We start from the raw sequence: 13,063 nt of genomic DNA, 5'->3' as shown, positions 1-13,063 counted from the left end.
CGCTTATGTCTTTATTAGCACTGCCAATAAGTAGGACTCAGAAAAGCAAAAGGAAAAGTCAGAAATAAACTCCTGGGTGGGAAAAGCATTCCAAAGGGGAAGGGAAGGTGAGAGAAGAAATGGACTATGTCCTTGGTGCTGGGCAGGTTAGGTGACAATACATCGAGCATCACAGTTCCTCCGTTCAGAAGGGTTAAGAATGGAGGGTTCTCTATCTTGAACTGTCATCAACATCGTCGTCACTGCTGTCATCACCATTCTCAACAGCATCAGGCATAGTGGGGCATGTGATGGATGAGAGCATATCTTGGAGAAGATTGCCCTTTGGGGAATTCTTACTGGATGAGAGGTTAGTTTTGCAGCGAATGCGCTGTGAGGAAGAGAGAGAACGAGAGAGAGAGAGATCATTGGCTGGTCAGGGGGATCTGAGATGGGCACTAGGGCTGGGGCAGCAGCCGTTTTAGTTGGAGCTATGGGGCTTGCTGCAGAGAGGGAGCAGGGGATGTAAGTTTGGCCACTTGCACCTCTAGAGTTGGAAGGTGCAATGAGGTCTTCGGAGGAGGCACGTCAGACTGTGAAGTATCATTCCCTCTTACCCCCACCCCCACTACTGTACCTCTGTGTATCTAGGCTCTTACTGTGCCCATCACCAGGGAGTCTGGTCAAGAGTGGCCATCCTAGTCTAGAGCAGCACCTGGACCTTGGAACACAGGAAGATCTGGAGGGCTGGAAAAAAACTAATGTTCTGCCAATATTTTAAAAGGGTAAATGGGACGATGCGGGTAAGTCTGACATTGCTTCCAGGCAAGATCATGGGAAGTTTGTTGTGGGATGAGTAATGATTAAAGGATGGCGATGTAATTATTGCCAATCACCATCATTTATAGGAAGTAGTTCTTGTCAAACACATCTGATAATCAGTTGTAAATGAGATCACAAGTTTGACTGATAATGGTCACTGTGTTGACATCGTATACATGGACTTTGGACATTTGACTTAGCACTGCATGACATTCTGACTAAAAAAATCAGCATTACACAAAAACATTATAGCACCCAGTAAATGGCTGAAAAACTGGCTAACGGAACCTCAGAAAGTACTTGTCACTCAGGAACCATCATCCTAGAGGGTGTTACCAGTGGGGGTCCTGCTGGGATCTGGTCTTGTTTCAATGTTATTTAATCTCTTTGTCCAGGACATGGAAAGAAATGTCTACAATGGTTTGGCGATTTTTGCGTGGGTTCTGGATGCACCTTATCCCTCCTTCTCAGACCCTCCCACTTTCTCCTTATCCCATGAGGTGTTGGCCCATCCCACTGACATTTTAACATGGGGGCCCTGCAGACCCAGGGCGGGAGCTAGCACCGAATGGTTATCCCAGCCAGGCTAGTAAATGTGCCTGTGCAGCAGTACCAAACTGCAAAGGCCTTTAAATGGATGTCTTTCCACTTTGCTTGCTTCCTTTGGGTGTAATTTCATAGCGTGTCCATCAGACATACCCCAGCTGGGCTGTACCACTCTGGTGTCGCAAAGTGCCTCTAAACACAGTTTAGCTGGCCAGCTGAGCAGTTATGGCTGCTTTGGGTCATTGGAGCGTGCCTGTGAATCTGACTCACAGATATTGCCCCCTTCACTCCCCTCAGTCTATAAGGGTCGCCAGACCCCACACCTGGGGGCAACCTCAGATAGGGATCTGTGTAGCCCCATTTGCTACGAGGGATGATGATGGAATTCTGTTGGGGCTGCTACTCACCAATTTCAATTTTTTGATCTGCAACTTCATGATGTTCTCCTCGTGCTTCCTCTTCTTCTCTTGCTCCTCATACTCTCTCTCTTGCATCTGGCGCTGGGCCTCTCTTTCCTCGGCCTTGTCTTTAAGCTCTCTCTGGTGCATGCGTTCCTTGTGCTGTCGCTCTCTTTCACGGTCCTTGTGCTGTCTCTTCTTCTCTTTCTCCTCGCGCTCTCGCTGCCTCTCTTCCTTCTCGTGCTGTCTCTTCGTCTCTTCCTCCTCACGCTCTCGCTGCCTCTCTTCCTCCTCGCGCTCATAGACTCATAGACATTAAGGTCAGAAGGGACCATTATGATCATCTGGTCTGACCCCCTGCATGCTGCAGGCCGCAAGACCCTTCCCTGGACTCTACCGTTGAAGTCCCCAATCCTGTGTTTTAGTGACTTCAATCGGCTGAGACCCTCCTGCTAGTGATCCCTGCCCCATGCTGCGGAGGAAGGCGAAAAACCTCCAGAGGCTCAGCCAATCTACCCTGGAGGAAAATTCCTTCCCGACCCCAAATATGGCGATCAGTAATACCCCGAGCATATAGGCAAGAGTCTCTAGCCTGACCCTTGTTGGCCATTATGCTGTTCATGTACCATTGCTTGGTTTTCCTTGGCTACTATGTTTTATCATTAAACCATTCCCTCCATAAACTTATCCAACTTAATCTTAAAACCAGACAGGTCCGTCGCCCCCACCGTTTCCCTCGGAAGGCCGTTCCAATATTTCACCCCTCTGATGGTCAGAAACCTTCGTCTAATTTCAAGCCTAAACTTCCCCCCGGCCAGTTTGTATCCATTCGTTCTCGTGTCCACATTAGTACTAAACTGGAATAATTCCTCTCCCTCCCTTGTATTAACCCCTCTGATATATTTAAAGATAGCAATCATATCCCACCTCAGCCTTCGCTTTGCCAGACTAAACAACCCAAGCTCCTCTAATCTCTTTTCATACGACAGGTTTTCCATTCCTCTGATCATCTTAGTCGCCCTTCTCTGCACCCGTTCCAGTTTGAGTTCATCTTTTTTAAACATTGGAGACCAGAACTGCACACAGTACTCCAAATGAGGTCTCACCAGCGCCTTATACAACGGAAGCAGGACCTCCCTATCTCTACTAGATATACCTCGCCTAATACATCCCAAGACCGCATTGGCTTTTTTCACCGCCACGTCACATTGCCGACTCATAGTCATCCTGCGGTCCACAAGGACCCCTAGGTCCTTCTCCTCTTCCGTTACTTCTAACCAATGCGTCCCCATCTTGTAACTAAAATTGTTATTATTCGTCCCCAAGTGCATCACCTTACACTTTTTACTATTAAATTTCATCCTATTTCTGATACTCCAATTCACAAGCTCATTCAAGTCTCCCTGCAGAGTATCCCTATCCTCCTCCGAGTTTGCAACTCCTCCCACCTTCGTATCATCCGCAAACTTTATCAGCCCACTCTTGCAATCGGTCCCGAGGTCAGTTATAAATAGATTAAATAAGATGGGTCCCAAAACCGAACCTTGAGGCACTCCACTAGTAACCTCCCTCCAACCCGACAATTCACCCTTTAATACGACCCGCTGCATTCTCCCCATTAACCAATTCCCTATCCACCTCTGGATTTTCATATCGATCCCCATGTTTTTCATTTTAACCAATAGTTCCTCATGGGGTACTGTATCAAACGCTTTACTGAAATCCAGGTATATTAGGTCCACCGCATTTCCCTTATCTAATAAGTCCGTTACTTTCTCAAAGAAGGAGATCAGATTCGTTTGGCACGATCTGCCCTTCGTAAAACCATGCTGTAATTTATCGCATTTGCCATTAACTTCAAGGTCCTCAACTAGTTTCTCTTTCAGAATCTTCTCCAGCACCTTGCACACTACTGATGTTAAACTAACAGGCCTATAGTTACCCGGGTCACTTTTTTTCCCTTTCTTGAAAATAGGAACCACATTGGCTATTCTCCAGTCTAACGGGACTACCCCCGAGTTTACAGATTCATTAAATATAGTCGCTAATGGGCCTGCTATTTCCCGCGCCAATTCCTTCAATATTCTCGGATGAAGATCGTCCGGTCCACCCGACTTAGTCCCATTAAGGCGTTCTAGTTTTGTTTCTACCTCGGATGCGGTAATCCCCCATCCCGTATGCCCCTCTGTAACGGTGCTAGTATCCCTAATACCTTCATTGGCCTCATTAAACACCGATGCAAAATATTCATTGAGATATTGCGCCATGCCTAGATTATCTTTAATCTCCTCTCCGGCTATAGTCTTCAGCGGTCCCACTTCTTCTTTCTTTGCTTTCTTCCTATTTATATGGCTGTAAAACCTCTTACTATTACTTTTAATTCCCCTCGCTAAGTCCAACTCTTCCCGACCTTTGGCCTTTCTCACTCTATCTCTACATTCTCTGACTTCACTAAGGTAAGTTTCCTTACTGATCCCTCCCCTCTTCCACTCTTTGTACGCTTTCTGTTTTTTCCTAATCGCCCCTTTCAGCCGGTCGCTCATCCAGCTCGGTCTAAGTCTCTTGCTTAGTAATCTTTTTCCCTTTTTGGGGATACAGGCCTCTGACAGCTCTTGCATCTTTAACTTAAAGTAATCCCAGGCTTCTTCTGCCTTTAGGTCCCTTAATACGTTTGCCCAATCCACTTCCCTTACCAGTCCCCTTAATTTGTTAAAATTGGCCTTTTCAAAATTATAAACCCTAGTCTTTGACTTAATTCTGGTACTCTTTCCATTTAGTTTAAAACGAATTAGCTCATGATCACTGGAGCCCAAGTTGTCCCCCACTACCACTTCCTCAACAAGGTCCTCACTACTTACCAGAATCAAATCTAAAATGTCTCTTAGTCTCTTAGTCTCTTCCTCCTCGCGCTCTCGCTGCCTCTCTTCCTTCTCGTGCTGTCTCTTCTTCTCTGCCTCCTCGTTCTCCAGCTTTTTCAGATCCACCTTTGTGTATAAACCACCCAGGTTATACTTGCCTTCAACTCGCCCATGTATCAGATATCCGGGGCCTGGTGTCTCACTGCCCTGCACCCTGTATCATCACATACACTTGTGCAAAATGGGTGTAACACACTTCCCGCTCAGAATGGTGGTCCTTCACATGCACCTTGCAAGGTTCTAGGCCGGGCGAAGCGGGCCCACGTTGTGGTGGAAATCTGCATAGCACAGCGGAGTGACACTGATTTACACCAGTTGGGGAACCAGGGTGAGGTTGGTTTGTTCAGGGAGTGTTTCTTGGGCTCTGTGTAAATGTTTGTCCTTGTGACTCCTATAGATGCTGCTGCCTTAGAGCTATTCGGTGCCTGTGTGATGCCATGAAAGGCTGGCCAGCTTTCAGCATGGCTCCTGCCTGGCTAACACCTGCTCTGCAAATGAACAAGGAACCATCCGTGTGGCAAAACCTATTTCTGCCCTGAGTGCTCTAAGTGGGGCAATGTGATCTAGATGAAATTACCTACTGTAAAGTGTGTGCACAAACTTCCCTCAAAGCGTGGTTATCAATGGTTCACTGTCAAAGCGGAGGATGTGTCTAGTGGGGTCGCTCAGGTGGGTCTGTCCTGGCTCCAGTACTAGTCAATATAACAAAGTGGAGATTATGCTTATGAAATTTATGGGAAGACACCATAGTAGCATGGGACGGAAGCACTTTGGAGAACAGGGTAGATTTCAAAGGACCTGGACAAATTGGAGTGTTGATCTGAAATCAACGAGACAAAATTCAATAAAGACAAGTTGAAAGTACTACACTTAAGAAGGAAAAATCAAATTCACAACTACAAAATTGGAAATAACTGGCCAGGCAGCAGTACTGTTGGAAAGGATCTGGGGGTTATAGTGGATCACAAATTGAATATGAGCCAATATTGTGATGTAGTTGTGAAAAAGGCTAATATAATTCTGGGGTGTATTAAGAGCAGTGTCATATGTAAGACACTGGAGGTAATTGTCCCATTCTACTCAGCACTGGTGAAGCCTCAGCTGGAGTATTTTGTCCAGTTCTAAGTGCCACACTTTAAGAAAGATGTGGCCAAATTGGTGCGCATCCAAAGGAGTCAACAAAAAAATGCTTAAAGGCTTAGAAAACCAGACCTATTCCTGAGGCTATGTCAACACTAGAAACTTCAAAGCACTGTTACAGGAGCGCTTTGAAGTGTGAGTGTGGTCACAAGCGAGCACTGGGAGAGAGCTCTCCCAGTGGTGCTGGTAATCCACCTCCACAAGGGGAATAGCTCAAACTTGCTGCGTAAGTGTAGTCAAGCCCTCAGAGAAGAAGATTGTGGGGAAAACCTGGTAAGTCGTCAAATAAGCTAAAGCAGCTATAAAGACGATGATCAATTTCTCTCCATGTCCACTGAATGTAGGACAAGAAGGTAGGATGAGAAGTAATGGGCTTAATCTGCAACAAGGGAGATTTGTATTAGATATTAGGAAAAGCTTTCTAACTCTAAGGATAGTTAAATACCGGAACAAGCTTCCAAGGGAGGTTGTGGAATCCCCTTCATTGGAAGTTTTTAAGACCAGGTCAGACAAACCTCTGTCAGGGATGTTCTAGGTTGACTTGGGCCTGCCTTCATGCAGGGGGCTTGATCAGATGACCTCACCACGTCCCTTCCAGCCCGACATTTCTCGTGCTCCTAGGAGCATGTCCCTGATGTGCTGAAAGGGGGTTAGACAGTGTGTGAAGCTTCTCATCATTCCCTTTGATTTGGTAGGAAGAGCTGGTGGGTGGGATTCCCAGGAGCCCTGTGGCCTAGCCCCTGGATTCACAAAGGGACTTAGGCAACTACCTCCAACAGCCAGGCACCCTGACATTCACAGCACCCCCACTCAGCTGCCACCTGAGTTGCTGCCTGGGGGCACGTGCAGAGGCCCTTACATCCTGACCCTGCCCTGCTACCCGGGGCTCTGGCTCACCAGTGGAATTCTCAGAGCAGGTGTTCCCCTGCCTAGCTGGCCTGCAAGGCCCGATACCTTAGGCCCGCTCTGCACACTTACTGGTTTGGGCTCCTCACAAAAGAGAGCTGGTGTTGACCAGCCTGGGAATTTTGGAGGCTGGCTTGGCTGCATGTATGTCAGTCTACCCAGTAGCTGGGGCACTCACCTGGCAGGTGGGCAGGCCAGATTTGAATCCCTGCTCTGCCTGATTTGAAGTGAGGACTTGAACCCATGTGAATGCCCTAACCACCAGCGCAGGGGCTGTAGTGGGGGTGTGCGCCCCTCTCTGGTTCTTTCTGAGAAAGGGCTGACCTGGCTTCAGTTTCTAACTGCAGAGAGGGGTCGTGGTGGAGAATCCTGGGCAGAGGGAGGGGCCTCCCTCCAGCCTGTCAGTCAGGCACCTAAGTACCCTTCGGATCTGGCCCTGCAGCCTCACCCCTGTCCGCTGCATGTCACTCCTGGGCAACTCCCCATTCACTGTCTGAGAATCCCTGTCTTAGGAGCCTAACCCTCCTTGTGTGTTATCTGGGGAGCCTGAGCACCTAACTCAGGCCCAGCAGAGCCCCAGCAGTTAGGTGTCGCAGCGCCGAGTCCAAGTCCCTTTTGTGAATCTAGCCTGAAGTGCCTGGGGAAAGGCCCTGGGGTTTGTGCTCCTTGGTCCCTTAGGCACTTACTCTTCAGTGACTGAACCTTGATGCTCGTTTCATTTCCCCAAGGACGATGGACGCAATAAGCTGGTAACCGTACTCAGTAATACATCTTCTGTATGTGTGTGTGGGGGCGGTTCTAGCATTTGTGGACTAAATATTGTGTGTGTTACAGTAGCACCTACAGGCTCCAGCTAAGATCAGGCCCCCGCAGTGCTAGCTGCTCTCCATACACATGGTGAGACCTAGTCTCTGCCCTGGGGAATTTACAATCTAATTAGCCAACAAACAAAGGCAGACTTGTTACCCCATTTTACAGCTTGAGACCCAGAGAGACTCCATGACTCCGATCCCTGTTCTCCTGCATGCCAGGCACCGCCTTAACCAGAAGCCATCCCTGCCCTCACGTGGCTGGCGTGACAATAGAGCCTGTGAAGCGGAGCCGGTGCTGGCTCTGGCCTGCAGTGGGCGGGCGGGGGAGGGGGGGGGCAAGAAACCATGCTGCACTCACCTGAGATGTAAAAATGCCACCCATCTGTGAAAACAAAAACAGAGCTCAGGATGAAACTGGGAGGGGAGGGTGAGACAGAACGGGGAACATATGGCACTGCGGCGTGGATAGAAGAGCAAGGACATTGCTCTGACTCCTGGCTGGAAGGTGGTTTTGTAACCAACCACCTACACTTGAGCTATCTCTGTCCTAAATGCTGGGCGGCATCTGCTCTGGCTCCCATTCCCCCAGCATCTGAGCCCCTTCCTGACCCACCTGGAGTCACCCCCCACCCCTGAAAGGCAGCACAGCAGCCTCACAACATTCCCGCAGGGGAGTTGAGGCACAGAGATGAAGTGCCTCACCCCAGATCACACAGGGACAGCCGCAACTGACCCCAGCTCTCTGCACCCACAGCCAAAAGGAGCGAGGAGCTGGCTCCACAGATGAACCTGCATCCCTGTCTCCCACCAGCTGCCCATATTGACTCTGCCCAGCTATGTCAAGAGGTGCTGGTCTATTGCACAGCGTGAGGAGTGTGTGGATCATAGATCCTATGGGCAGATGCTCAGCCCTGCTATGCTCGCTTTGTTCCCATCAGGCACGTTCCTCCGCCCTCAGTTAAATTATGTCTCTGCACTGTAGCTAATCATCTTATTTAATTATGGGATTTATTGTTGTGGTTAATTCATGTTTACTCAGTGTGTGATGGCATGGACAGCACCTGGCTCTGGCATTTGGGGAAAGCTGTCCAAACCCCAGAAGCTCCCCAGGCGCCCGGACCGTGGCCCTGCCCCCTGCTCCGCCCCAAGGCCCTGCCTCCACTCGGCCTCCTCCCACACTCCACCCCAGGCCCCACCCATGCTTAGTTCCCTCCCTTGCTGCTCTCTTAGTCGTTCCACCCCTCCCACCCCTGAGACCAGGGCCATCCCTAGCTATTCTGGGGCCCTACGCAGCCCCCCGCGGGGTGTGTGTGTGTGTGGCCCCAGGCCTTCGCGGGAGGGCGGGGGTCGGCCCTAGGCCTCTGTGGGGCTGGGGCCAGGTCGCTGCACTTCCCGCTGCTGGTGAGTGCAGCCCTTGCCCTGCTGCAGAGCTCAGGGGAGTTGGGGCAGGGCTGGGACGGGGCAGGGGTGGGGGCTCTGGGGAAGAGCCAGAGCAGGGATTGGAGCAGCACGCAGCTGCGCAGGGCACCAAGAAATTTGGTGCCCCACATTTCCTGGTGCCCTACGCAGCTGCTTACTTTGTGTATGGGTAAGGACAGCCTTCCCTGAGACCCTCCGCTGAGTCCCTCCCCACTGCCCCCGTCACCTGCTGTGTCCTTCCTCTGTGCCACTCCTCCTCCCCCAAAGACCCCCCTGCCTATTGATCACTGCGTCATTCTACCCCCCCCCGAGAACCCCACCGCATATCTCCCCTCCTCCACCCCCACTGCCTGCTGAATCCCTCCCCTCCTCCACCCCTCCCTCCCCCAGTTACCTTCTTGTCTGATAAGATAGTTCTCACCCAAAAATCCTTCGCACAGCACTGTACCGCCAAGCTGGCTGGGACCCTCCTTTCAGAAGATACGCACACTGGCAGCTTGGCTTCTAGGTGAAGGATCTCCCTTCCTCCCCAAGCTATACCGGTCCCTTCCATTGCTGTCAATCATAAGCAAGCAAGCCCCTGCTGATTGTTTTTTTCATGTAGCTTTTCTCTCGAACATTTTGCAATCTTTTGCCTGGCACTTGGCTCTGTCTGCAAATGGGCACAGAGCGCGAGGCAAACAACACACAGCTAGCCAGACAGGGAGCTAGGCATCCCTTGCCTCCCCCCAGGGGCTCTTGATGCCACCAAAGAGACCCATGACCAGTCTCCTGAGCCCCACCATAGGGTCTTAGTCATGCCCTGGGAGCTCTAGCTGGATCTCAGCCCTGCGAAAGGGACACCTGATGTCACCCCAAGGGAACTTGATTAGGCCCAGATGGCCTCCAGTGCTGCCCTTGACACCCTAGTTTATTTGCTGTGTCTGGGTTAAAAAACCTGGGTGCAGCTGAATGGTTAATAAATAATCTGGGGGCGGTAGTTACAGGCAAAGGCTAATCTAGTTATTGGATGATGCTCTGGTTGCTCTACTTCCTGGTGCAGTAGCTAGATGTGTCTTGCCAGATCAGAGCTATGGGCTCTCCGGTCACAGTACCCACCCAGCTGCCTTCGTAGAGCTTGAAACAAGATAATGCTTTATTTTCTGTTCCTTTCTCTAACTGCGCAGTGTCACCACACATGTACCATGGTGGTTTGTGACAAAGTTGGTACAAGACTTGTTAACTGCACATCAGCGCAGCAAGTCCAGATAAGAGCATACACATAAGAGCAGCCATACCAGGCCTGCCCACAGTCCATCTTGCCTGACATCCCAGCTCCGACTTTTGGGATTTTCCAGTGTATCCCTGGGGTGTCCAGTCTACTCCAATAAAGTTCAAGAGTCGACACTTTAACTGAAAGTACCTTTATTAGTCCAAAGGTTGATCAGCACTTGTTCAGTGTAAAACTGATATAAGTGGGATCAGAATCAGACACAGAGGTTAGAAAGGGCTTTGGGCTCTTTCATAACGATAAGTATAAATGTCTGACTGTTATAATACAAACCCTCTAGGAAACATCCCCACTTACATGCTTGGAAAATGTGCCTAAGCTAGATATGGGTGGATCTGAAAGGGACAAACACATAGAAGGGCAACAGCAAGAATTAGGGAGAAACAGCCCTTCCTCCAGTCCATTAAGGTGGAAAAATAGGAGCAGACATGTCCAAGCCATAGAGTACAGTAGCTAGAAGACCCCAAGAAAAATGATACTGAACAAACTGCAAGGCATCTACTGCCAAACCTCTGCCTGGATGGTAAAAATACAGTGGCTCAATTTATCTCATTTCCTTTGGAGCTAAGGTCCAAATTTAGGGTGGGGTTTTCAAAAAGCACCTAAGTGACCAAGCAAAGTCAGTGAGATTTGTGCTCCTAAATTACATAGGTGCTTTTGAAAATTCCACCCAAGACAATTAAATCATGGTAATCAGCCTCTCTGAACTCTAAAACCAGAGATTCACCCTACACAAGAGATAGTATATCAACAAGCTATTTAATGCTCTGAAGTGTGTAGTCTATGTTAATAAAAGTTAGGGTTTACCAAGCTTAACGCACACATACAGTCTCAGTGAAAGACGTCTTCCCAGAATAAATAAATACAATGTAAGTCCTGAAAGGGTGAGAAGAAAAGATAAAAATGTTGAGGGTGTGATAAGATTTACGGAACACAGGTCCGGTTTTAATCTCTGCTGCAACCTTCAGTGCTAGTTATCTCCACCAGAGGGAGCCAAAGTACAATAAATAATAGTTACCAGCACTCTGGGTTAGCCTGAGTTATTTTTGAAGGTTTAATAGTGAAAGTGAGGAGCTCCCCATATTCAGTTTGTGTACGTATATAATTTTAACACCCTCCTTTTACTAAATACAGGAGAGAGAAATTCTGTCCTCAGTTACACACATACACCCCAGTGGAGACTGGTGAGCCACACTAGTGCCATAGGGCAAAATTTGGCCCATTGTATTTAGCAGCAACTCTCCCTTACTGAAAGGAGAATCACTGATAGTGAACTATCCCCTTGACAGGGCATAAGAACGGCCATACTGGGTCAGACCAATGGTCCATCTAGATCAGTATCCTGTCTTCTGACAGTGGCCAATGCCAGATACTACAAAGGGAATGAACAGAACAGGTAATTATCAAGTGATCTATCCTGTTGTTCAGTCCCAGCATCTGGCAATCAGCAGTTAAGAGACACCCAGAACATGGGGTGGCATCCCTGACCAACTTGGCCAATAGCCATTGATGGACCTATCCTCCAGAATCATATCTAATTCTTTCTTGAACCCAGTTATACTTTTAGCTTTCACAACATCCCCTGGCAATGAGCTATACAGGTTGATTGTGCATAGTGTAAAGTACTTCCTTATGTTTGAAACCTGCTGCTTATTAATTTTATTGCATTACCCCCTGCTTCTTGTGCTATGTGAAGGGATAAACAACACTTCCTTATTCACCTTCTCCACACCATTCATGATTTTGTAGCCATCTATCATATCCCCCTTAGTCGCCTCTTTTCCAAGCTGAATAGTCCTAGTGTTTTTACTCTCGCCTCATATGAAAGCTGTTCCATGCCCTTAATCATTTTTATTGCCCTTCTCTTTACTTTTTCTAATAGATCATTTTTTGAGTATTCAAGGTGTGGGCATACCACGGATTTATATAGTGGCATTATGATAGTTACTGTCTTATTATTTATCCCTTTCCTAGTGGCTCCTAACTTTGTTAGCTTCTTTGACTCCCCCTGCACATTGAGTGGACGTTTTAAGAGAAATGTCCACAGTGACTCCAAGATCTCTTTCTTGAGTGGATACAGCTAATTTAGACCCCATCCCCATCATTCTGTATGTCCAGTTGGGATTACGTTTCCCAATGTGCATTACTTTGCATTTATCAACAATGAATTTCATCTGCCATTTTGACAGGTTTCAGAGTAGCAGCCGTGTTAGTTTGTATCCGCAAAAAGAACAGGAGTACTTGTGGCACCTTAGAGACTAACAAATTTATTAGAGCATAAGCTTTCCGAAGAAGTGGGCTGTAGTCCACGAAAGCTTATGCTCTAATAAATTTGTTAGTCTCTAAGGTGCCACAAGTACTCCTGTTCTATCTGCCATTTTGTTGCCCAGTCACCCAGTTATGTGAGATCCCTTTGTAACTCTTCGCAGTCTGCTTTGGACTTAACTATCTTGAGTAATTTTGTATCATCTGCAAATTTTGCCATCTCACTATTTACTCCTTTTTCCAGATCATAGGGGACACCACTATTTACCTCTCTCCATTCTGAAAACTGACCATTTATTTCTACCCTTTGTTTCTTATCTTTTAACCAGTTACTGATCCATGAGAGGACCTTCCCTCTTATCCCATGACTCCTTACTTTGCTTAAGAGCCTTTGGTGAGGGACCTTGTCAAAGACTTTCTGAAAGTCCAAGTACACTATATCCACTGGATCACCCTTGTCCACACATTTGTTGACCCCCTTCAAGAATTCTAATATAGTGATGAGACACGATTTCCCTCTACAAAAGCCATATTGACTCTTCCCCAACAAATAATGTTCATCTATGTGTCGCTAATTCTGTTCTTTTA

The 13,063-nt window shown here is 48.1% G+C and overlaps 1 protein-coding gene across 1 annotated transcript; it reads right to left on the bottom strand.

The window, feature by feature from the left end:
• LOC128843920 (protamine-like) lies at window positions 1-12,506 on the bottom strand. Its single transcript, XM_054041061.1, has 5 exons — window positions 9,362-12,506; window positions 7,880-7,903; window positions 4,604-4,729; window positions 1,755-2,050; window positions 1-370 (listed from the first exon to the last, which is right to left on the bottom strand). Exons 1-4 carry the CDS (start codon window positions 9,491-9,493, stop codon window positions 1,781-1,783), a joined length of 552 nt encoding a protein of 183 aa, XP_053897036.1. The 5' UTR covers window positions 9,494-12,506; the 3' UTR covers window positions 1-370; window positions 1,755-1,780.
• Window positions 12,507-13,063: the final 557 nt, after the last annotated feature.

Source organism: Malaclemys terrapin, chromosome 10 (genome assembly GCF_027887155.1).
Source record: "Malaclemys terrapin pileata isolate rMalTer1 chromosome 10, rMalTer1.hap1, whole genome shotgun sequence".
Taxonomy (NCBI): domain Eukaryota; kingdom Metazoa; phylum Chordata; order Testudines; family Emydidae; genus Malaclemys; species Malaclemys terrapin.
This window is presented reverse-complemented; position numbering and strand designations above follow the sequence as displayed.